We start from the raw sequence: 26,025 nt of genomic DNA on the forward strand, positions 1-26,025 counted from the left end.
CCTAGGGTACTCCCTAGGCTTTTCCATGGAGTGACAAATACTGTCATAAATAGCTCACTTCCTTCTCTTGCCCATGGTAGTAGAGATGGGGTGACTGCTACCAAGAGGGAGAATGAGGTGGATGGTATTTTGGATGGTGTTTGTGGGGAAGAGGTTTTTCTGACATACCTGCCAGAAATTACATTTTAGAGCCGTTTAATACTTTCTGTGATTTTGTTTAAAGCAATGTTATCCACTATATTTTTGTTATTTTGTGTAAAATTTAAAATTGGAGACTTGAAAATAAGTGAAACTTTGAAACTCTTCTGTTTATAGGCAGAATACCTCTTCAAGAACAGTCCTGATATCGAATGAGATAAACATTAAATCCTAACAGCTGTCGAAATTGTGAAGTAGAAAGGGAGAACATTCCTAATGCATTTTAAATAAAAATACTTAGTTTCTGAAATTATTTTTGTTCAGGTTTATCATGTAATCTCCATTTTTATTTCTTATACTTTGTTACTATGTTGTATTGGGTTTTTAATATTCCTTCTACAAAAGTACCATTTACTGCACATATTAATACTTTTACGCATATGTATTTCATATGTCTATTTGAAACTGTGAACCATAAGAATCTGTTCTCTCTCCAAAATTTTCTTCCTGGATTTTTTCAGTTACACATTCTATTTAAGCAATATATTCTTGTCCTGATCCATAGTGGATGTAGGCAGCTAGCCTGAGGAAAAAATTTTCTAAAAAAAAAAAAAAAAAAAAAAAAAAAGGCATTTTCACTGAAAATGGAAATAAATAGAAGCAGCAAGCTTTCTTTTTTCCCCTTCCAGCTACCAACAGGCAAAAAGCCACACAACATAGTCTTCTTGTGCTGCACTGAAGACTGACTGGATAAACAGTTTCCCAGTGTAGCTATATCATAAAACCTGGGATTTTATTTGATATCAAACAAATGGGTGTAGTTCTCATTTAATTCTCTTCATCATTCAATATTTGATACATGTTCTTTATAAGTTCTTGAAGAACCTAGACTTTTCAGCATGTGGCTGTCATTCCTTTTTTTACTCACTTCATATACCTCTCACAGAAAGTGTCAATATCTATGCTGACTGAGCTGAAACTGAGAGCATATTTGGTGTAAAACAAATACAGGATTTTGTCAAAACAGAAAGCAAGGACTGTTCGGGACAAGGAGGGAAAAAAAGGAAGAACTGAAAGAATGGTGATATAGAAACATTTTACACTTATATTATCTATTATTTTTAGTATTAGAATTTTAGATGTATTAATGCTCAATGTTCTTATTCAGATATATTAATATTTTTTATAGAGGAATAGTCTTATTTCATCTGTTTTCACACAGTCACACTGCCAAGTCAATGATGATAGCCAGGAACAGAGTTCAGAACCATCACCTCCTGCTCTAGAGAAACAGATTTCTTTGGGATCTAAATGTCCTTTATGCTGCCAGTCCAAGTTACCATTTATCATGTGAGGCAGTTGAAGATGAAATAATCGGTAATTTTAGAGAAATTTTTAGTTTGAGTCCTATTTTTCAGAGTAAAGATGAAAATAGAACACTAAAAAAGGAGATAAAACAGCGTTTTTTTTGTGTAGAGTTGCTGCACTACCTTTACTTTCTAATAAAGTTTTGAGCTGATCTGTAATGAGTGTGATTTTTTTTTTCTGTAAAATTTTCTGAAATTTATGCAGTCTATTACAGGCAGAGCTTCAAAAACACATATTAGAAAAGGATCCCTTTGCTCTGTGTGGGGCTTAAAAAAGAAAACAGGCCCGATGCAGGTAGGTACGAAGAAAAGACACTCGCAGAGCTAGCTTTGAACTGAAAGCCTTCCTTTTCCAGAGGAACAGCGCGGGGCCCCAAGCGGGTTGCGCTCGGCCCGTGTGAGCCGGTTACAAACCCCGCCGTGCCTTCCCCGGGGCTGCCGCGGCGCCCTCCATCCCCCAAGCGGGGGGCAGCGCCGGCCACGGCCGCCCCGCTCCCCGGCGACTCCCCGCACCTAGCCCGCCGGCCGCTTGTCCGGGGCCGGGGCCGGGGCCGGGGCCACCAGCCGGCGGCGGGAGCAGCCCGGGGCGGGCCGATCTCTGGACCCTTTGGGCGGCTGGGGGGGTAACGCGAGGGCGGTCCCGCCGCGTTTGTTTCCATGGCAATGGAACTCCGCGCTTTCCCTCGCTCGGAAGCCCCCGGTGCCCCGGCACACCGTCAGTTGCGCCGAGCCCTTCCCGACGGCGCCGGGCCACGGCCCCTCCCCGGCCGGCTCAGCTCCGCCGCCCCTGCCGGGACGCCCCGGTCGCCTCCGGCCTCGCCCGGCGTGAACCCGGCAGCGCCGGAGCTGGGCGCCGCGCGCACGCGCCGCCTCGCAGCCGTTAGCGCTTTGTTTTCAAACTCCGGCTCGCTCCTCCAGAACTATAGTCCCCAGGATGCCCTTCGGTCTCGCGGCCGCCTGAGCATGCGCGGGCGAGCTAGCGTGCGCGGCGTGCGGGGGTGGCCGCGCCGCTGCGTCAGGCCCCCCCCCGGTCTAGAACGTTGCTGTGGTAGCGCCTGGGCGCCATGTTAGAAGGCCGGAGGGGAAGAGGAAAGTGAAGCGGCGGCGGCCGGGCCTAGCGAACGGCTTTCTCCTCCCTCTACGGCCTGACCCCGGCCTGTACCATGGTCACGATTCCCGCTTCCTGGCGGGACGAGTGACCGGTCCGGAGGCGGCAGTGGTGGGGGAGGACGAAGAAGAAGAGGAGGAGGGAGAAGGGGACGACGCGGTGGTGGTGGTGGTGGCGGCGGCGGCGGAGGAGGAGGAGGAGGGGCCGGAGAGACGATGCCGTTGTAAGTTGGAAAGCTCGCGGAGTGTCTTAAAGGCCGGTGTTTTGCCGGCCCTTACTCAGCGCTCTCCTCGTAGCGCCCCGTGTTCCCCTGCCCGCTCGGGCCCTTTCTGCTGGCTCTCGCCCTTCCCCCTCTCTCCTGTCCCCCCTCCGGTCCTGGGCTCTTCCGGTGCCGCAGTGTGAGGGGCTGTGGATCCGCCGCTCTCCGCCCAGCCCGCGAGGAGTTGCTTGCTTGCTTTCTTGTCCCCCCCCATCGCTCTGAGTCCCGAAGGAGATGCTGATGTGGCTTTTACGTTGTTGTTGTCGTCGTCCTCTCCTTCGCGATCTCATAGCGGCAAGCGCGCGGGGCCGGGCGGCCGCGGGGCGGATATCTGCGGTGGCCCTCTTCGACCCGCAGGCCATATGAAGTGGCGAAGTGCCGCATGCTTATCCTCTTCTCGCCGCGGCCGCGAAAGATGAAGCTCTTTTTCTCTCAAGGGTCCCGACAAAGCCTCTCCCCCGGTAGCCGCGCGAAGGGTTTTTCCTCGTTCCGGGGGCAGGAGAGACGCAGGCCCTGGTTCGAACAGGCGACCCCAGCTGAGTCCGCTGTCCTTGCAAAATGCAGGCGGTCCTCGGCGGCCCCGAAGTGCCAAGCCGCTGCGGGGAGCTCGGTGCCGGCCCGTGCCGGCAGCGCCCCCTGGCCGGCAGCAGCGGCGGGCGGTCCCTCGCCCCCCCGCCATTCCGCCGCCGGGAGGCCGGGGGCTTTCTCGCTGAAAAAGTGGGCCTTGTGCTTTGGACCTGCAGTGCTGTAACCCTCCTGGTAGTCAGGAATAACGAAGTGGGACATAATTTCGTCCCAGTTTCTTCGCCGATTTCCTTCACCCCACCCCCTGCTTTTTGGGTGGTGTTTTTTTTCTTTTTTTTTTTTTCCTCGCTGACGTTTTGACGGCTCCGAGTTGACGACAAGACTTCCTGCTCCTCAGTTCCGTAGTCCATAATGTTAGTATTTTTTATTATCCTGTATAAGTTGAGGGAACCAGCGATGGGTAGGTGGTCAAATGGCTTTTAAGAATAAGGCATGTTTATATGCTAGGTTCGTGGGTTTTTTGGTTTTTTTTTGCCATTGAAGGAGAAATATGAAGATTTTGCGATTTTTCACTATTGTTTCACTATTATTATTTGGGATTATTCACTATTGTTTTAAATTTGTAAACTTTATGTGAGGAGTAACCATGCTTGCCTGTTGTGCTTGTTTTATTCAGTGTAAAATACTACTAAGTTAGTCGTGGGGTAGATAACACGAGACAAACTTAACTGAAAGAGTTTATGGCAGGAAAAACAGTGGGTGAATGCAGAAAGGAAAATGGTTATACCAAGTAGTTTCTAATGCTTGTATAATGAGGCTGCAATGTCTTTATAGATAAGTTTTGCACATGTTCATTATGGCAATGAAAAATTACCAGAAACCAGCTTTGAAGTTGGCTAGGCTTTTTGGCCTCAGGAAAATGGGAGGGTGTTCTGCCTGCTTTCATTCTTAGTTTATTTTGTTGTGACTACATAAATTCCAAATGCTTAATAACAACATTTTAAAGTTTGGGCTACTTCTATGAGTCGTAATAATAGCGATCTTCAACTTCGACAAGTTTGGGATGACTTGATCATTTTTCTTAATGTAGGTGTTTATGATACTTTAACTAGAAGCTTTTAACTAACATTACATAATTTTATTTGCACTAATATATTGCTGTTTTCAGTATAAACGTTAATTGGCAACTTCACTAATACAGGAAGTTTATTTTAGTTAGAAAAAGCAAAGCTTTCTCAGATTCTGCGTTTTTTCTGTCATTTGCATGTTTGGAACAATTGACTTTGTATTATTCAGTTAAGATTTCAAAGTGAACATTGTAATGATAGTAAGTTGCAATGCTAGTAATGTTAATTCTTGAGTTTATGAAGTGATACCTCTGACTTAAGCTCATGTTTTTTTTTTTTCTCTAAACTTAGGAAGTTCCTTTTGTGTATAATTCTTTCCAGTCGATGCTTTCATGCTTTTGGATTATAATCTTTTTGAGGGAGAGTAGAACAACCCTATGCCCCTACCAAACTTTCAGGATGACAAACAAATTTTTTTTTTTTGTCCTGACCTTTCAAGATATCCTTTAAACTTCATTTTTTAGGGTGGTGTTTACAATTGACAGGTCTAGTCAGAGCTGATCTCCCATACAACCAGAGATTGTCATCACTTGTTACTTGAAAAGCATTAGTTCAGAGTTCTCAAGAGGTGTACAGCATTGTTGATACTGCACTGTGTGTGTATGTGTGTGTATTTCTCTTAGCAGTATGGTACAAAACTACAAAACCAAGCAAATTATTTATGTACAAGGCACATCAGTAGTAAGAGAGGAAACTCGGGTTCTGCTGCAGTAGTAAGAGAGGAAACTCAGATTCTGCTGATGCTGATAGCTGGCATTTTCAGAAGCCTTTTAATGTTTAAAAAAAAATACTAAATTTATCCTAGGAATTTATGTGACTTTGTTACGATTCTCAGTAATCTCTTGTGTGAAGAGATAGCAGCTACATGAGGGAAAGCTCTTTAAATTGTTCAAAAAAAGCTGATTAGAAACAAAGGTGAATATTTCCCCTATTACGCATTTTAGTGGACTGTTAGGTCCACTAAATGTTCCTGTGCGTTATCTGAAATGTAAGATGCTAGGGAGAAATGAAGCTCACTAAGCTGTTCATATGTTTCAGTTAGGGCTTGGTTTTATGCAGAAAGGCTACTGACTCAGTGAAACAGCAGCTATGTTTATGTGGATTGATGATGTATTCTTTTTAGGTAACTTGAGCCTTTCTGACCCTCCAAATAGAGAACTAGCACCATGAATCTGTTTCTTGATAAGCTACTGATATTATTGCACTTAAAGCTTCTTTGCTGAACTTCCGTATCTGCTGAAACCATTGCAAAAGACTTTTTTTTTTTTTTTTTTTTTAACCAGAAGTGGGAAAGTGCATTCAGTCACATATCTGAACACTTGAAAGTGCCATAAGTGCTATAAATTTTAACTATTGTTGATATTGGTAACTTCCGTATTTAAGTTTTGGAATGTCATTAACTAATTTTTTTTCAGTCTTTATTGTAGACAGTCAAGCTTATTCTCACTTCTGAAGTAAGACTTTTTATATGTTTTCTTTCACTGAACTTTGCTTTAGACATATGCAAAGTAATTGTTTTCTTGACTTTTAATTAGTGACTGTCAACTTGTATGCCAGAAGTAGTACAACACTATATTTAAAATAGCTTGTAGTGATTGGGAGTGGATAAGTAGTACGTTTCTGAACAGAGGGCGCTCAGGTTTTTATAGACTGTTATGGAAGGAATTAAATTATTCCTACCTTTGCAAAGTACAGGACCTACTCTAGAAGAGCAGTTGCCTTAATTTAAAGTGATAGCTTTATTAATCAAGAAGAAATTAATATAAAAATCTATACTGAGGATTAATTTGTTAGATGTAGTACAGAGGAACTGGATGGCAAGTATATGTGGTTTTGTAATAGCTTTTAGTCTTCTAATGTCACTCCAAAAAAGACTGAGTTTTTACCTGTTAACATGGAGGTACTGCACAGAACTTGGAAACCTAGTTATTTTGGACTGAGCAGATTTCACTGCTGAGACAAATTTATCTCTTACAGTGAAACCCTTCATGGGATTTCTAGTTCTTGGTTTGATACTTCCTGATATCTTTTGATTCAACCTTACTGAATTTCTTAAATTACTACCTCTGGAGTTTTTTGTCTCTGGAATAGCAATAGACCTCATTTTTGGTTCAAGTGCTGCCTGCAGAGTTCAGTAGAAATTTCTTTTGTTTAAACTTGAGAAACTTCTTCTGAAACTGTTGTTAGTAAGAATGTTGTGGATGGGTGTGTGTTTGGACACGCTGCCTTCGCTATTCTTCTGTACAAGTGGAAGAGCCAGAAAGAACTCAGGATTGAGTCAAAGGTTAGCAGAATGCGTATGAATATTCTTTCTTTTACCATAGCTGAGTTTCTTCTTCCATAGGTCTGTTGCCTGTCATTGCTCCGATACCCATGTTCAAATCTGTTTCAGGTATCTGGAACATCTCATACTGACAGTTGCGTACAGAGGAAAAAATTAATGGACTAATTCATGGACTAAATTCATGGACAAAATGATTAATTTTGTCCATGAATTTATTTAATTCATGGACTAAATGATCCAGCAATTTTCTGCTAGATACTGCAAAAACTTTTGTTCAGGAAGGACAGCTGGACTGTCTTAACCATTTAAAACATATGTTCCCTGGTAACTGATTTGCACAGACTTTGTTAAGATTTCCTGCCTAGATTTCTGAAATGTTGCATGGAGCGATGGTGTTAGCATTAAGCCAGAAATTTTCATCTGAAATTGCCAAAGTCAGTTCTTGTTGGAGGAGACTTTAAAACAAGCAAACAAAACCAGTCAAAACACTTCCTCTGAAATCTGACACAGTGGAGCTTGAGCTTTGTGAATTTAGCTCCAACTGATTGACCAGATGGTGTGATGACCAGTATTGCTTCAGGAATCTGACTTGGGTGTCTTGCATCAGTAAATAAGACTGAATTTTACTGAGTAATCAGTAGAGGCAAATAGAGAAGAGAGGATAGTCATTGAGATTCCTTAAGTTGTGTATTTTGTCTTGGTATCTGGAGGCAAGACTGAATGAGCCAAAGGTCCTGACTGAAGTTAAAAGCTTAAAGTTAACGTTCTGTGGCTTGCTGGCACTATTTTAAGACACTTAACAGCCCACGGTTTCTCTTGGTTCACCAGCGCTGGCCTTACTGTGCACATCTGTCTGGACAACCTAACTTCAGCTGAGGTTTAGTGCTATATGAAAGGGGTTATAAGAGTTGTAGCAAAAGCAAGGCTTGATGGGCAAAAGCTGGAAGGGATTTTTGCAAGCACTTGGCACACATTTGGATAAGTTAGGTCTTGGGTGGTTAAGATCTGTTTCAGAGTGGATCAGAGATGAGTTTTAAACTTACATAGGATTCGAACTGTTGTAATTTGTTGAATATTAGGGCATCTGTTTTTAAGATTTCAGATGTTTGTGTTGTCTTTCATTTCTGTGAAGCATCCCAAATTTCAGAAGTATGATGTTTAGATAATGCGGTGCTGATTGCAACTGTATTTTGTTTGTGATAAGCATAAAATCTTAACTGGAATAACATGATAAAAATATTACCAGTAGAACTGGGGTAGAATACCGGGACTGAAGAGGAAAAAGTAGGTAGAATGACAGGGTTTTCAAGTGGGGATGGGAGGAGGGTTAAATACAAAGCATGCTTGAAAAAGAAGTTCGTGACATGATTCTTGTTTCTTCTGAGGGTGGAGGAAGATTCCAGTGTTGTAAAGTAAAACAATAGTACAGTACTTCGAATTTGTATCTAACTCTTAGTTATGTATGGGGCAGTGTTGTATAGATACACCTGTATTTGCTCTAAGTCTATTTTCAGTTTATGTGGATGTGTGTTCACGGTGTAACCTGGTCTTTAAAAGATGCATTGGAAAGTGGTTTTTTCCTTTTTTTTTTTTTTGGTTGTGTCTCCCCCCCCCCCCCCCCCCCCCCCCATCTCTCAGTCTTCCTCCCTCTACCTTAGAACAATGTGTAGCCACTTCCATTTGAAGTTTAAAGGTTTAAAGCTTCTTACAAGCTTTATTTGTTCTTTTTCTTCCACTTCTGTACTCTGTTGTGAAATGGTTTTAGCAGTGGCCATATTACCAGGGTTTGTTCTTTTTAGTTCAGTAGCTATTGATAGCAATTTCAGAAGATACTGCCTACCAAAACTTTGGGTTCTGAAGGCAAAATAGTTTAGCTGTACTTGCTGTCTTAGTACAGACTAGAACTCTGCGTGTGTTTGTGTTTTTATATGGGGAAAAAGTACATGTGCATTTCTCTGAGAGATGAGATTAATTCATATTTGAATAGGAAATATTGGATCATAACACTTTAGAATTAAACCACTGTAGCTGTTGCCCAATTTGCAGATGGCTTAAACTGCCAGCATATGCTCTTCAAAAATTCAGGTCAAATCAGAGCAACAATAGCATGTTAAATTTAACTCTGCATCATTTTCTGCAACTTTATTTTATATTTGTGCTATTGACAGGTAGAGCGAGAGCAAGATCTTCATGTGTATGTGTGGTTGATGAGAAACAAATAAACAAAAAAGCCCCAAACTGTATCTTAATTTTCTTTGTGATGTTAAAAAGAAACACTTTGTATTTTGTTTTTAAAAATAAACAAACAAACCCTAAACATGCTTTGAGTTGAGTTGAGACCTTCTCAAGGTCTCCCAAATCTGCCGCTGAGTAGCAGGGATGGGACTTTCTGTTGCTGTTTAATACTCTTTGATTTTTGTTAATGCTTAACTTCAATGACTAGCAGATTTGACATACCACCCCCACCCCCCAAGGCCTTAACTTCCCTAATCCTCTCAGATAGAAGGTTAGCATTGACCTGTCCTTTCTCTTTGAATAAATTTGGTAGTTTAATCTAAGGGATTCCAAATATGATATATCATGACATGTCACAGGTGAAAACTAGAATGTCCATATGTCTTTTCAAGAGTGAAGATACGGGATTGTGACCTTCATGGTTTTAGGAAAAAGTCAAAGATAAGTCTAAGAGTATTGATCACTAGCATTTTCTGGCTAAAATGTAATGTGTATATACAACATTAAAGTTGAAAAAATGAGCACTTAAAGTTTATTTCTCAGTGATAATTTACTTTTCATTTAAAAAGCAGCTGGCAAATGCTTTATTTGAAGTTTCTTGGTTTTGTGGAAGGTAGGGAGAGGGCAGAGGATATGCCTTGTTCGTTTTATAGTAACTTTCATGACTTGCTGTCATTTAAAGGAATGAACATGGGTTGCCTAGTGCTAGTTAGTTTATTGCATCCTTGAATGAGTTTAACAAACTTTCTTGCCAAATACCTTTTTTTTTTTTTTTGTCATTTTACAAAGGCACTTCTGTGATTTTTTTTTTTGGTGTGCTACAGAAACCTTACAGTAGTCTTCACTTCAGCATGGGTAAACAGTTGAGCTTCAATTTAAATGTTTTTAGCTGGAAATAACCTATATTCTCTTCAATACTAATACATGTTAAAATGTAAGCTTCATTGTATCTTCTGGAGTTGTAAAATCTTCTAGAAGGCAGCTGTGCTGAGAATTGTTACATACCATCCCAGTGAAAGTGTTCTTATTAACTCCTCAACCTTCAAACACAGGTGAAACATTTGTGTAGGAAGTTCCTGTGCTGTTGACAACCTGCTTCTTTCATTCTTATAAAATACGTGAATATAAAAGCAGTAACTGTAAAAACTGTAACTGTTTTTGTGTGTCAGTTCCCAAAGATGTGTATCAGGTGATGGACTTAATAGGTTGTTTAAAGCTGTTGTTTTAGTGAACAGTTTCAAAGCTTATTTTGTGCCCTATGACCATGCTCTGATGGTCCTGCAGGGGTTGGAGGTAATACTGTTTTAAGTTATGTCAACATGGTGTTTTGTGAAGACAGACCTGCACGTTGCACTGCCAGGGTTATGCTGTAAACTAGCTCAGGGAAGTGATCTGATGTTTGGTTGGTTTTTATGTATTGTAATTTTGGGGGCAAGGTGAAAGATGGTGAAGCATGGCCCTTACAAGCAGGTGGAAGACAGAGGGCTCAGTCAGCATTACTGACTTCAGGAGTCTGCTTCACTGAATCTGGGTCTGGGTGACATTGAGTCTTTTTTTTGAAATCTAGTCACAGCCTATGCCATGCTGTGTCTTGTCAGCGCTTTCAATGATGTCTAATATCTGTTGAATTGGATACAGTTTCTAGTTACGGATGGGTGAAAATTACAGTCAGACCATCAGGAAATTGTTACACAAAACTAAAATATTGATTGCTTTAGATGAGTGCTTTAAAAACCTGTAAAAATAAACTGCAAAGTCTTAAATTGAAAAGCAAATTTATTTTTTCAAATTAACAGTTGGCAAAAGGGCAGAAATTGTAGTTCAAATTTAACTACCTGCTTTGTGGTAGAAGTAAAAATATTCATAATATCCAAAGGATGCTTATGTATTGAGACCTTTTGTTTTCTGACTGCTTTTTTTAGTAGCAAATAAGTGGCTGAAGCTACTATTTGTGTTGACATTCCTAATTTTTTTTTTTAAAGAGAAAAATTGTTTTAATGTCTTCCTTTGTCCTTAATTTGAGTTACTGTTTCATATAATTCATCTGGACAGCTTTTTTTTTTTTTAAATGTTTGCATTCACACAAAAAGTCCTAAGGTCTGTATGATTTGTTCAGCTGCTACCAAATTCTTCATTAGGTGATTAAAACCTCTTAGCTGAAGGAAGCAATGTCAAATAATGTTCCCAGACATGATTACTTGGGGATTGATTTTTTTTCTAAATGTACAATTTTTTAGTATTTTTTTCCTGCTTTGCTTTTTTTCCTTTTGCTAACAAGCAAAGGGACGAATGTGCTAGAACTTGCTTTGTGAGAAACTTGCATTGTGACTGAATTCTTGATTTCAGACAAATTATAGAATAGTTTTAAATGGGTTTAACTTGTGGAAAATTATATTGGGTTTTGTTGATTCCTTTTGTTAATTGTAAGTTAAGATGTTCTTTTTTAATTCTTAGTCCTCATGGAAATGAGGAATGAAATCCTGAGGAGATGATTACAACGGATTATGGAAGTAAAAGTGAAGTTGTACTGTAGTTTTTCCACACATAATACGTAGTTAGCCTGAAAAATTTGTTTCTTGTTTTGTATGATAGAAATAGTATATAACATGTATAAACATGAAGGACTGATAATACAGCAATATACAGGGGAATGTTATGCTTGCCAAGAATGGGACTTTCACATAGGCTGTCAGCTTGAATTTTTGACGTGGAGGATTCTCTTTTCCTTAGACTTTATCTCTATGGAAGTTGAAGGAGACCAAACGGATTACAAAGCTTTTGTCCTAGTAGAATGAATAATTGAATTCAGGAAAAAAGATATTAATGCATAATCTGAATTAAAAATATTAGTTATACATTTGGTATTAAACAGAATGTTACTTTATCCCTTTGAAAGGGAGTAACCTTATGTAGTAAGAATATAACTTAAATAATGCAGATGTAACACTTCTACACAAGCATTGCCTTAACTTTCAGGTAATACTTGCTTTAATTGTTGGTAAGGCTTTTTGAATAGCTGTTGATGTAATAGCCACATTTTCTGAAATGTGTGTGTTGGTGAGAGATCCTAATGTTTTTGTTGGTCTCTGAAAGGTTGATTAACAAGCTGGTTTCAGAAAAAGAAGCTTTTCAGTATGCTTAAAAACAATGATTTGTCATTTTCAGAAATCAAAGGTGGGGGAATAATATTCATAATTTAGAGGAAAGTTGTCTATATATCAATATAAAACTAGTATATAATGCTGCAAGTAAACTTTAGAGCTTTTTAAATACAGACTTAAATAGTGTATTTTTTTTAAATTGTGAAGTTTAATGAGCAAAACTAAGTGTTCTTAAACTTAAAACTTGGCTATCTTAAATGTTAAAGTATATAATTCTACAATACTGAATTCATTTAAGAATTTATATTTTTAAATGGCTACCTGTTGTTGCTAGTATCAGCTCAAAAAAGTTTTAACTATATATGGGTGTAGTATGCAGTAATCACTGAATCCAAACACTTGTACATTATACAGGACCAAGTTCAGTTTTGAAACACTTAGTTACTAGCCTTAAAGCTCAAAATGTTCTGAAAGTAAGGCTGTGTTTAAATGTGAATGTCATAACCAAATGTAGGCCCATTATGAAAAAATGCATGGCTGTTTTTCATCCAGGATGCTCATCTAGGAAATATGTTAGTTTTCATAGCATGATGATCTAGGAAAGCTGTTATTAGATTTTGCAGCATGATAACTTTACTTCTGTATTTCTGCTGAGGTTCTTTTGCGTCCTCTCCTTTCTTGCATCGTTGAAATATGGGGGATTGACTTGAGAGTATCATCCTTGTGCTTGCGGTTTGGCTCCATATCTATTTGTGTAGCTTGAAAAGTGCAAGGCAAGGATGCTATGAGGGCTTGTAATTGGACTGTTTACTAGTGAACCAGGTCCTTGCAGATTTAACCCATTGTGGTGGGTTAGGTTTACTTTAGGCTTACTTTCCTATCTAGAGAGATACTTATATGAAGTAAAATGTCATGTTAAAGGAACATGAGGGATATGGAGAGAGCAGTACTTACATCCTTGGTACTTGTGCTAGCAAACCTCTGATCTTCTTCCCCCAACCCACTAATGAAGCAAGGCTATATGTAATATTGCCAGTATGGATTGAGCTGAAATTGTTTGTCTAACCATCCTCTCATGCTGGCCAGAAGAGAAGTTAGCTTAAAGCTAACTGTATGATGCTGTTGCACTCAAAATATACTAAAGCCTCCTTACGTGAATGTTTTGAGTGTGTGAAGTCAGCTGATGTAAAAGATCATGCCTCAGAGCAACTTGTAGCCCTGCAATCAATATTTGGAGTTGGAGGAAGGTAATTCTACTGTTGTCCTACACACAGATTTAACACAGATTGATCTGGGATGTAAATGCTAACAGTAGGCTTAACTTTATATTTCCTTAGTATATGTCTCTTGTTTGCTACTCTGATGAGAAAAAATAATTTAAAATATTTTTTTGTTTTGTTTCTGTCAGTAACTTTATCTAATTGCCTTTATTAGTCCCGTTACAACCCAGGGATCACAAACACAGCAACTACAGAAGCATTATGGCATTACCTCACCTATCAGTTTAGCTGCCCCCAAGGAGTTTGACTGCATGCTTACCCAGAAATTAATCGAAACCCTAAAACCTTACGGTGTATTTGAAGAGGAGGAAGAACTGCAACGCAGGTGAGTAAACACTCATTCTAGCAGTGGTTTTCTCCTATCTTGAGGTTTATGTAGTTGACTACTGAGCCGCAAGCATGTTTATATTCTTTCAAATGCTTTCTTAAAAGCCTAGTGGAATATTAAGCTTGATTTCCTGCCCCCCCCCCCCGCAAGAGGAATACCTCAGAACACAGAAAGGAATTAAAATGGCCTTTAAATTTCAGAGGCTGGCTTGCATTTTTTTTCCCCTTCATAACTGTTTTGTTGTAGTGGCCCCTATCCTTTTTTCCTTATTAAGCTTTCTAGAGTTTTTTGCTCTCAGTACTGCTTCTTAATTTTCTTTTAGGTGCATGTGTTTTATGAATTAAGGTTTTATTTTGAAAGTGAGTAGAATTCACATACCTAAAATGTGCGTAGGCCTTACATGCTTGCATTTTTTTCGGAGCTTAAATCACTTGAACATCTTTAAAGGGGGAAAAATAGTGGGAATGTTGGAAGAGTGACTTTTTTTCAGTGTATATATAAAACAAGATTTGTAATTAGATCTGCAATGTTACTGTAGTTGACTTACTGTGTAATGATGATCAAGGTCTTAAAAAAAAATATTACTCGTTTGGTCTAAGTTCATGACCTGTGATTCTGCTGTTTTATCAATAGGATTCTAATTTTGGGAAAATTAAATAACCTGGTAAAGGAATGGATACGGGAAATCAGTGAAAGCAAGGTATGGATATATTTTACATGGAACTACTCATTCTAAGACTACTATAGGAAGATAATTCCAAAATATGTTCCCAGTCCAAACAGGATGAATCTTAATTTGGGGATCAAAATTGATCAACTTGGAAAAACAAATACCACCTTTGTGTAGCTTCTTTTGTTTCCAGGTAGCATAACCCCTTCAAAGTAGAACCTTGTCAAAGAAAGAAACTGATAAAAATTGGAAAATTTTCAATTGTTCTCTCTTCTCCCTAGGTAGAAATATAGCTTGACTTTTTGTTAAAATACATATGTATAGTACTATGTTAATTATATGCTTAGATTGTTTGGTTTTGTGAACCAGTGCCAGGTCTTAAAATGGACTTCTTGCAGCTTTATGATCTATGGTCTTTTACTTTAATGTCAGTCCTGTAATGTTACTTTTGTAGACTCTAATAATACAGTAGTGTTTTTGCCAGGTTATAGTCCCCCCCACCCCTACCTACACTTTTTTTTGAATGATTATAGATTTGCAAAAAACGTAAAGATGGAAGTGGCTTTTTTAGGGGTAAAAACATAATGTTTTAAGCTATTTTGCTTTGAGTGTTTTGTTTCTTCTGTACACTTCTCTTATGAAATGGGAATTTATACATGAACAAGACTGGAGGACACACACGACCCTGCTATATATGTGTTGATCCTTGAAAACAAAATAGTGAGAGTATCTTGACTGGTGTAAGATTGGAAACTACTTAAATTAATTCAATATATATTGCAAAATAATTAATTTTCGATTTGTTTAAATATCTTTTGCTGCGTGACCATTAATGTAGGGCTTCAAATTGTAACATTGCATCCTGTTATGAAAGGGTAGCTGTTTTTGCCCACAGTACTGTGGATTCAAGAGTTTTTTTGAAGATACAAATCTAGGAACTTTAGTATATGTACCTGAACAATTTTAACATAAAACAAATACCTCTCCCAAAACCAGATTTTTATTTAAAGAATGTAGTATGGATGTCTCTGACAGTAATTTAATAAACGCTGATACTCTAAATAATATTTTTCTGTTGCTCTAAATTGGAATCCATTATCAATTTCTAAGTCAGTCTAAAATGCCTGAGTATTAAGCAAAATGTGTTTAATGTCCATAATATTTTAAAGGTGTTGCACCTGAAGTGTAGAACTGCTGGAACAATTACCAAGTTTGAAGCAGTAATGTGTGATGTAGTTGAAATGTTACAGTTAATTCCCAAGTGGCAAACATACCTCCATCTTTTCTGTAAATGCTAAGATTATTATTTCAATAGTAACTACGCCTTAAACAACATAAATTTTGTAGAATATTTTTCCTTTTGTTTTAAAATAAATTGTGTGTGTTGTTATACCTTGTTAAGGTAAAATAACCAATTGTATTTTCTCTGTTTAGAATCTTCCACAGTCTGTAATAGAAAATGTTGGAGGAAAAATTTTTACATTTGGATCCTATAGATTAGGGGTTCATACAAAAGGTAACATTTACTTTTATTATATAAAACTCATATGTTTGAGCTAATGATGTATCTGTAGATGTCGCACTTAAGTAACAAAAACTTGATGTCTTTTGAGGTGGTATTAGTTTTTTTTCTTGTCAGCCATCTCCAATCTTCATTCTAAATAAAAGGAATGCATTCCTATATTATGTTCTTGTCATGGGTTGGGAAACGGACAAAAATGTTGGAAATTATTTGAAAATAAAGTTATATACTTGGCTTCTCGTGGTTTGTTCTTTGAAAATTACTACAAATATTCCACAATTGAAAGAAGAACATATGTATGTGTTCAGTATGCTTAATGACCATGAACGTTTTTTGGTTGGTGGGTTTTTTTTGTTGTAATGTTGGTTTGGTGGTGGGTTTTTATTTCTTGTTGGGGGGGGGGTGGGTGAGGTGGTGGTGGTGTGTGTGTGTGGTTTTTTGTTTGGTTGTGGTGGTTTGGTGTGGTTTGTTTGTGGGTTTTTTTTTTTTTTTTTTAATTTCCACTTGGTTTGACTTAGTATTCCCAAAGAAAAGCCATTCTACAGGAGGAGAAACTAAATTTTCCTGTTTGGTTTCAAAAAACCTTCTGGTTATTTCATGTATGTGAAGTGTGAATAACTTGTGCTAATAAACAATTTCAGGTGCTGATATTGATGCCCTGTGTGTTGCACCAAGACATGTTGAAAGAAGTGATTTTTTCACATCGTTTTATGAAAAACTGAAACAACAAGAAGAAGTAAAAGATCTGAGGGTATGTGAACTGCCTGATACAGCTAGCTGAAGTGATGATGCTGAAAAGTTAATAGTGAAACATGATGCATTAAATAAGTAAATATAACCTTACTATTAAGGCTTGCAATGGATTTTCAGTTAACCTGCAGCAAAGCCTATGACTATATTTGAAATAGATACAGATTCTTCCAAATTTTCTGTTTCCACTTACTAGAGACACTCATTTAAAAATCTGGATGGCAGAATGATCTCTTAGCATGTGTGTTAGTATTGCAAAATTTCTGCTTGCTCTCTAGCAACAGGCAGATGTAAATGTAAGTGTTTGGTCCTGATCCTTTTCAAGCTAACTTGCGTGTTTTTAATGAAGGTTTTAAAGTATATTGTTATACTGCTGTTTTTATAATTTCATGCTTATATAAACAGTTACAGTGGTTGATATTAACTAAACCTTCTATATTGGCTGTCAACTGTGCATTTGAAAATGGAGGTTACATTTTTAGTGTGTTTCATTAGTAGATGCTTATGCAAGATTTTTAGCATGTAAAGATGAAGATTTCCCTTGTAGGAATGGAAGACACACTGGTATACAGTATTTTGTTTCTATTCTACCTAAATGACAAGCCTCCCTAGGTCAACTGGTGGGAGCCTTAATCTTCGCAGTGTGGCTCAGAGTATATTTTCTCTGCTGCAGTTCTCTTTTTTTAGATAAAGGTAGTTGCTGGCAAGTATTAAACTCTGTTTGGTTTAGTCCTGCTCCCATAAAATAAATGGGACTGTCTCTGCAGCGTTCTTTCGCTCTATGCATCCTGTAGCTGGTAACTACCAGGATAGTGCAAACATCTGGTGGTAATACTATATGCACTGAAACAACTGTTTTGAATGCTTTATTATCTGAACACTTTTAGTAATCTTTAAATCCACATGCTATAATTAAGAGGATTCTGATTTTCAGGTTTCCAATTTACTTTGCTATAAATTCTGTCTAACTCAAGGTAATCTGGTTGATTTAGCAGCAAGGTAGATCAATATACGCTATTCAGTGTAGCTCTGCAGTGATGCAAATAACCTTTAGGTCATGGTGTCCTAACGCTTCGGAATCATTCCAGCTAGGTCTAGGAAAGTTGGTACATGTACATCTCCATCTTCAGGGGACCTAGACTTTCTTAATGGTTGCTCTAGTGAGGGAGTCCGAGAGACTTGTGAACTTCATATTTTGCTTAGGATCCATTCTGCCAACCAGTAACATTAAGGGAACCTTAACTAAGGTTAAGTGCATAGAATAGTGTTGTCTCCTCCTCTTGTTAAGAACTGGAGCACTCTTAGAACTGTATTTAGCCTCTGGCAGTACCTAACATTTCTTATTTGGAAGTATGCAGTGTTCTTTGCTTTTACAAAAGCAGTGCTCTGCAGATCTGCATTTAGTTCAGATGCTCAGTTCAGGAAGGTGGTATTCCCAGCTGATTGCAGAGTATACCTCAAGTTCCATAGTTTCATCATGGATACTGTTTGTCAAAGTATGTTATTAATGACCACATACAGAAAAGATGCTCGAGCTCTAGAGGCTGGTGACTTGCAACTGGTTTAGGTGAAGTTAAACTGCATAGTAATACAGTTGTCTCCTTGTCAATTCAAAATACTGACTTCAGAAACAATAGAAGTAAGAGGCCTCTTAGAGTAAAAATCCCCATAGGTTGGCCTTAGAATACTTAGAGATGCTGTGAGGAGTAAAAGATGCTTGATCATGTCCTACATATAGTGAGAAAGAGAGTTGGACCTTAAGGTAGCATCATCAGAGCTGGTTGGTATGAGTTTGGGTTATAATTAACATATAGACAGCTGTAGCACATAGTAGATCAGTGCTTACTGCATAAATTCTCAAAGGTGGAGAAAGTCGTTGCTGACAAGAATTGACCTGAAAATGGAAAAGCGTCTGTATATATAGCATTTCATCATGATTGTTTAGACCTGCTAGTTATTGCTTGTAAATGTTCTTCTCTATACTGAAAATAAAATATACTTTTTTCCCCCCAGGCTGTTGAAGAAGCTTTTGTCCCAGTTATTAAACTTTGTTTTGATGGAATAGAGGTAAAAATCTTCTTTTGTTTTGGTAGAACATGGTTAAAACAAAGTTTTCAAGATCTCCATAACTCATGTAGTATTTATTAATATGAATGCTATTAAAGTGACTATCCTAAGTTCATACCCAAGTCCTTGACAACAGTCCTCAGTTGTGTAATTTAAGGTGGGGCTTTAAGACTGAAACAAGCCGTTCTTGATGTACTTAAAGCTGTGTGTAGAATGTCTCCCTGTTCTTTTTTAGGCACTGCTGCCCAATTGTACTGATTAGTTTACTGACCTGTAGAGTACCAGTATTGGCATTATTAAGACTTAATATTTAGTAGAAATTATATTCATAAATAATGTGGCTTCAATAATTTTTTGGCTGCTAATGATTAACTGTCCAAACCTTAAATTCAGATTTGCTTCAGTACCTTATATGAAGTTGTGTGATCTTTGATCAGTTCTCATAAATGTACTGTTGAAGGCATACTGGGTATCCCCTTTGTCCTGATCTCTTCGGACATCTGTAAACACATGACCAAAACAATGGTTTTGGTCTGCCAGTTTCTGTCCAGTTTGCCTGTAGCCTGATGGGTCAGCTGTCTTGGAGTGATGAACTTGCTTAACTTGATTTTTACTATTTTGGGAGAAGTTGCTGAGAAAACAGGAACACTGCTTTCAAAAGATACTCTGTTAATCTTTCTCTGACTGTTTTATAGTCAACCTGTCATCTTTTCTTGGTGACAAGACAAAAACATACGAACTGTTTGTACACACAGTTCATCGGACTTGTACCTGGATTATGTCAGCCAGTAACTGGTGGGTATAAGAAGGGTACTTCACAGTGGGGAAATAATACCCATGCTAATCTTCTGACACATGACATGATTTGAAGAGCTGTATTGTACCGCAAGACTGGACAGTTCCTTCTCTCCCACTCTTGAGTTAAATATCTGCCTTGCAATTACAATGGTCATTAGTTAGGGTACTGGCAATTTTTGAGTCTCGGGAAGAAGGTGAACCACTCCCCTTGCCCTCATCCATCCAGCTTTACTTATTTGTGTTTTCTCTGACATTTGTGTCAGTTGACACTTAGGCAGAGAGATGTATCTTTGCCAAATGAGAGAGAGGTACAGAGAAATGTAATACCATGCAGTAAGGTAGCCTGTGACTTTGCATCTGTGTCAGCCATTTTATTACTGTCCATATACAGTTGGGTATTAGGAACACTTTTCTGGAGAATCTGTTTTCTGTTTACATAGCTTAGGTATTCATTCTAAATATTGAAACTTGCCATAGGCATTCTCCAGTTAGTCTCTTATTTTTATGTTTTTTTCAATCATTTACATTCAAGCCAATGTTGTCTTTCCTTTTTTAAAAATGAAATTCAAAATACAAGCCTAAATAGGGAAATAAAAGGATTATCTGCTATAACAGTAGTAGTATCTTGCTCTAGTATAGTAATTTATGATGCGCTCTGATGGCTTAGGTTTATGACTGAGACTTAACCCGTGTTACTGACAGTGCATGAGAGTTTTCTAGTCTTGAACACTAACTTATCGTAAGCACTCTTTTTTTTTTTTTTATACATACAAGTGTTGTTAGGCCACAATTTCTGATGGTTCCGTTTGTGCCCAGTATGTCAGTATTGGAAGATTTTAATTTAATTTTCCTTTTGCCTGGATTAGGAAAAGGTGTCAGAAGTTATCTCTGTAAAGAAAATCTTAGAACTGAGGAAAAAGACTTTAGTTTTCGAGATGATCCTGTCAGTTAAACTTCATACGTTTCTGCCAATACCAGTTTTTACATATGTATTTTATGTTCTTGCTTAAAATAAACAAGAACCTTCTTGGGTTTTTTTGTTCTTCCTGTAGTAAACTGATTCCCCCCCACCGCCCTGACACAGGATAGGCTATTCATTTCTTGATTTGAAAAATCCTTTTATTGTCAATGAACTTTGAAACTTTAGAGGTGTTAGACCTTCTAGAGATCAGAATAGAACTTCAAGCTGAAGTTAATTTTGAACTTCTTTTACATTGAAAAGTAGTACTTTTCGACTTAAGTAGAAACTTTGAGTTGTAGTATAGAATGTTAAGACCAGCTATTAAAGACTTTAAAATCAAAAGTGCATTGAATACTTGAGAAATTACTTTTCTTTGGAGAAGTGCTTCATAGTTTAAAACAGACGGATGCAGTTTTAAGCACCTACAAAGAGTTCTTCATCTTAAGGTATCTTCAGCTTCGTTTTATTTGAAATAGTTTTAATGTAACAAACAGTTTTGTCCTTCATGCAATAGCACTAGGTATTTCATCATCTTGTAGGTGAAGTGGTATGAGTTTATGATGATTAAAAGCCTCATCTGGTGAAGGGGGCTTGTTGCCTAGCAGACCAGATGCTGATATGCACTTTATATTCTCATCATACTGACTGACTGATACCTAATCTAAGACTGGAGAGCCAAACTGACTTCTCTACTCTGTGTATGTCCTTGCTGCGTATGGGACAATGTAAAACTCAGTTCAGTGCTGAGTAGTGTCTTAGATGTTCTTGACCTAGAAAAGCTGTGATGACAAATTATTACAGAAGTAATAGCAAAGAAATTTGGCATAATTTCAAAATTTATACACTTGCTCAGTAGGTTGGTGGATTTTCAGAACTTCCTGTTTTCTGTAATCAGGTGTCTAGACTTTTCATAGATACTGGTCCTATACAGAGGCAACTAGTTGCATGTATGCTTTACAGTGCTAGATGGGAAGGGTCTCCTACTTCTTCTGTAATTCAGTGATAATTTTGAGAATGTTTAGGTTAAAACTAGGTTATGTTTTCATGACGTGCTCTGATGTAGTAGAATTTTGTATTCTGGATCTAGAGGTGGTGCTTGTCCCCAAATGATTTTTATTTACATTGATAATTGACATAGTTTTATGTGTGTGCTGGTTCTGCATTAATCTTAATCCTCTTGGAAAAGGAGCCATAAGATAGATGAAGCATCTTAAAGTGTTTCTTTTAATGTCTGTGAAGTGTTTTAGTATTTATTGTTTAAAGAGATTCTTTGTCCTAGGAAGACACTACTATTCTTATTAATAGTAAACTTGATGCAAATGGGTTACAGAATTAATTCTACAGAAGAAAACAGTTTTCTAATGTCTTATCTCTCCTTTTTTTTTTAAGATTGATATTTTGTTTGCAAGATTAGCACTGCAAACTATTCCTGAGGACTTAGACCTACGAGACGATAGCCTACTTAAAAATTTAGACATTAGATGCATACGAAGTCTTAATGGTATGTATATACAGTTTTGCATAAAACTTCTTGTCTAATCTTTTAATAAGTATTCTAGATTGTTTGATACAGTAGTTTAGTTGTGGACTTGACTGAAAATATAGCAACTCCATATCTGGAAATGAAGTCATAGTCAGTTTCATATATCTTTTCAGGGAGAAGGGTTGTTTCTTGTTGGCCAGATTTTTATAAAATTTTTTCTTTTATTTGGGAAGTAAATGGTGCTGTCTAGAAATTAATGGGACTTGGAAGACTTGGGGGGAGCACTATCTATTTCTGTAAAGAAAGACTTGTGCACTTTAATTTGTATGTGTTTTAATATGCATAAACATACACAAATTGCTTCAGTGATAAATTGGGGATATCAAAATACTGTCAGTTTGAGGTCAGGTCTTTAGTAGCTTACCAGCTTGTGTAACCCTTAACTTTTCTGTAATACTGCAGCCTAAAATATTGTTGTTTATGTATGGGACGGGAGGGGCTTCAGCCTTTATGCGACTTGGTGGGGGAAAAAGAGCATGTGAGAGATCACTGATTTCTGTTATGAGCTGAAAACTTGATAATTTGAGGTTACCACAGCAACTTGCACTGTTTTGTGAAATTCACATTTGTGCAGTCTCTAGAATTCATACTTGCCTCTTATTTGCTTGGGAAAGGAACTCCTGGTCTTAGACAATACTATTTTCTTGCAACCAGCTCTCTGCAACTATTTAGTAACAATGAACAACTATTTATTCTTGATTAAAAAAAAAAAAATCAATCAGTTAATATTGTCATCTGTAATGCTATTCTTAAGCCCGAAAATATCCCATCAAAGTAATGATACAACTCATATGTTTAAAAACTATTCTTTTTAGCCTGTTGTCTTAAATTCAAACAAAGCTTTGACCTATGACTACCAAGTTTTCTGTAGGTCCATGAAGACTCATACTTTTTTTAGTTTGTCTGCATGTTCTATGATACATTGCATGTAATCCCGTAACAGCAGAACTTAAAACTTGTTTCTTAAACAGCTTGTACAGTTCATTAATAACAGAAAATCAAGTAGCAGTCCAAAACTGTAACTATGCATGCATGAATTGTCTTCCTGAGTGCTGCTGTAAAACAGTAAAAAAGGAAAAAAAAAAATCAAATGAAACTATGCTAAGCTTTCTAATTCAAAACAAAAGTGATCAAAATATGAAATGAGTTTCCAGCATGCTGATCTAAAAAGTTTGATAGCTTTGAAGGTGAGGGAGGGCAAGCAAACAAAAAACTTTGGAGGCAGCAAGCGTAATGGATTCTTTCTTTTGACAGGTTGCCGGGTAACCGATGAAATTCTGCATCTAGTACCAAACATTGACAACTTCAGGTTAACACTGAGAGCTATCAAACTGTGGGCAAAACGTAAGCAGTTTTATTCCAAAATTTGTGAAGTTTTCATTAACTCTTATGGTTACTGATAACTCTCTCCTTTTGTCTCTTTCCTTCTCAATCCACAGGCCACAACATCTATTCCAATATACTAGGTTTCCTTGGCGGTGTTTCCTGGGCTATGCTAGTAGCAAGAACTTGCCAGCTTTATCCAAATGCAATAGCATCAACCCTTGTACATAAATTTTTCTTGGTATTTTCTAAATGGTATGTTTGGTTTTTTTTAAATTTAGATTACACTAAAATAAAATTGTTTGTAGACACTAAATTTTAGTCCTGTTTTTATGGTATCATTTTCAGCTGTTACCAGATTAAGATGGTAGTTATAAGCATTGTTCTTGCTGCCAGAAAGTTGTTAGCTTGAGTTTTTCAATAAGTCATCCAACATGTCTTGTTCTTAAAATATCCAAAACAAAAACCACCCAGTCTTTAATGAAAATTTTCTTAAGTATTTGTTGTAACTCAACATTACTCTTCAGATAAAATACTTACATAGTGCAGAATAAGAGCAGACACCCCAAAATTTAAAGTCTTTTAACATTCGGATACTGGGATAATGGGGAAAAAGAGGTATGTCAATATCTGGGTTAGGCACATAGCTTAAATGCAGTTTGGGAGAACCAGTGGCAAAAGTGTGGGTTTTAATCTTGTCAGTGTGGAGAGGTATGTTTTTTGGAATTACATACAGTTTCCTACTCCTGAGCTAGTTACCTCAGAAACATGGTTTGAATAACTCTATTGGGGACAATGGGAATGTTCCAAGTAAATTTAGAATGAATGGGACAAAAGTGTACTTTGCACATTACAAATGAAAACTGTTTTTCTTGAAAGAGCATGTCTAGATACCTATATTCTTCATGAGACATTGACAGACTTTAAGAGTCATTGTACCAAGTTGTTGCTTTACTTCAAGTATAGTGTCGTGTCTTCTTAACGTGAAGATAATTTCCGCAGTTTCACTGTCTTGAATCCGTAGGCTTTATAGCCTCTTTGAGGTACCTAGTGTTTAGTAATATCTTTCCACACTAAGCTAATAGAGGAAAATTGGTTGCAAGCTCTGTTTAATGTGTTCCTTATACTGCTGTCAGTTTTATATGTGCATAGCATAGGAGCATTAATGTACAAATACCAAGAGATTAACTGACTTCTACTTTTTGTAGGAAGATAACTTTACTCATGGGAGTAGAGGCGACTTGAAGAACAGAAGTGTTACTTTTATTTCTTTAAGTGTTTCATTCAGCATGGTTTCTTTTTGTCTTGATTGGAATTTTTTTTTATACGTAAGCTTTGTAATGATACTATAATGCTGTAATGATGCTGGCTGTTTCTTCTGTAGTTTGTGCATGAAACAGCTAGTTTGAAGATGGACCCAACGTCAATCTTCATAGAGGAATTTCTCTTTGATAGGTATATTTCAAGAAGAATTTAGAGGAGTTTACTTTAGTTACCTAAACCAGTGGTTATAAAGCTCCAAGACTACAGAAAATTCACTGTTCTGATGCCCTGGAGAAGCTAATTACAGCTGTATTGTAGTTCAGCAATACAGCTTATTTAAGCAACCCCAGTTAGAGCAGCTTAGTCTTGAGGAAATGATGCTTTCTGTTGAGACCAGAGTTAAGAAGGATCGCATTCAAAAGTATTGTTTATTGAACATACATGGTTGTATCCAATAGTCTTATTCAGTGCTACAATCTTTTTGAACAGGGAATGGCCAAATCCAGTGCTATTGAAACAGCCAGAAGAATGCAATCTTAATTTGCCTGTATGGGACCCAAGGGTTAGTGTATTATTTTTTCCCCTATAAGTCATGCTGTACAATAAATTCAGTTGCTTAAAGAATCCTAGGTGAACTTCATTTTGGGTTTATTAAACTTAATATTTTGGTATTGTGTCTTCTTTATAGTAACCTCTAGTTCTCCTGAGAGTGGAACAAAGTTAGCTTAATTTTCTAAACTGACCGCTTGAAGCACACTTGCTGAACAATGTACTACTTACTCCCAACTTTTGCAATAAGTGATCTTAATAAATAATCAGCGTAATTAGATATACGTCTTAAAGCAATGCATTTTTGAAAAACTGCTTATCCTAAAGTGGTTTGCTTCTGACTTAAAACCTGTTACTTTTGCAAGTATATTGAATTCACTTCAGTGCAACAGTGACAGCTGGATAGGTTCGGTTCCGTATAGTTGTAGTAATGTGTCTTTTCATCTTGGACCGAAGAAGATTGTAACTTGAAGTCTTTCAGTTGTTTTGTATATTATTTATAATATTTATCTCCATCTTTGTAGGACTTATATTAAGGACATTGGATATTAATGTCCTTCAGGCAGTCAATAAAACAGCTTGCAGCAGATGCACAGCTCACATTCTGAGGTTTCAGTAGGGCATGGCGTGAATGTGTTCAATGCTGTTTTGTCAATTTTGGAATAGTTGGTGTTCAACTAATATTTTTTTGGTGAATAGTGTAAGCACCAGAGGTTGAGTTGTATGCCCTTTTGTACTTCAAATCTGTTTTTCTGGTTGACAAAAGTCCACGTTTAAATAATGTGGGACAGTTGAAAAAGTGTTCTTGATTCTTACTGTTATCCCTG

The 26,025-nt window shown here is 37.5% G+C and overlaps 2 protein-coding genes across 11 annotated transcripts in view; both read left to right on the top strand.

Annotated features, from left to right (window-relative positions):
• Nucleotides 1-1,645, top strand: part of AK7 (adenylate kinase 7) — a 29,458-nt gene extending 27,813 nt beyond the window's left edge. The window contains exon 18 of the mRNA XM_075503553.1: nucleotides 316-1,645. Coding sequence (XP_075359668.1) covers nucleotides 316-354 — 39 coding nt within the window. The 3' untranslated portion in view covers nucleotides 355-1,645. The remainder of the gene's footprint in view (nucleotides 1-315) is intronic.
• An 890-nt stretch (nucleotides 1,646-2,535) lies between these two features.
• PAPOLA (poly(A) polymerase alpha) overlaps nucleotides 2,536-26,025 on the top strand; it is a 46,043-nt gene continuing 22,553 nt past the window's right edge. For 2 of the 10 annotated variants that reach the window (XM_075503545.1, XM_075503543.1), the window contains exons 1-10: nucleotides 13,245-13,391; nucleotides 13,579-13,749; nucleotides 14,386-14,452; nucleotides 15,857-15,938; nucleotides 16,586-16,695; nucleotides 18,708-18,761; nucleotides 21,910-22,021; nucleotides 23,318-23,407; nucleotides 23,503-23,641; nucleotides 25,139-25,211. In XM_075503545.1, the coding sequence (XP_075359660.1) occupies nucleotides 13,258-13,391; nucleotides 13,579-13,749; nucleotides 14,386-14,452; nucleotides 15,857-15,938; nucleotides 16,586-16,695; nucleotides 18,708-18,761; nucleotides 21,910-22,021; nucleotides 23,318-23,407; nucleotides 23,503-23,641; nucleotides 25,139-25,211 (1,032 nt within the window). In that variant the 5' untranslated portion in view covers nucleotides 13,245-13,257. Of the gene's footprint in view, nucleotides 2,837-11,532; nucleotides 11,568-13,227; nucleotides 13,392-13,578; nucleotides 13,750-14,385; nucleotides 14,453-15,856; nucleotides 15,939-16,585; nucleotides 16,696-18,707; nucleotides 18,762-21,909; nucleotides 22,022-23,317; nucleotides 23,408-23,502; nucleotides 23,642-25,138; nucleotides 25,212-26,025 lie in introns of those variants that run through there. The other 8 variants (XM_075503549.1, XM_075503548.1, XM_075503550.1 and 5 more) reach the window with 8 other exon arrangements.

The sequence above is a fragment of the Mycteria americana genome, chromosome 5 (genome assembly GCF_035582795.1).
Source record: "Mycteria americana isolate JAX WOST 10 ecotype Jacksonville Zoo and Gardens chromosome 5, USCA_MyAme_1.0, whole genome shotgun sequence".
Taxonomy (NCBI): Eukaryota; Metazoa; Chordata; class Aves; order Ciconiiformes; family Ciconiidae; genus Mycteria; species Mycteria americana.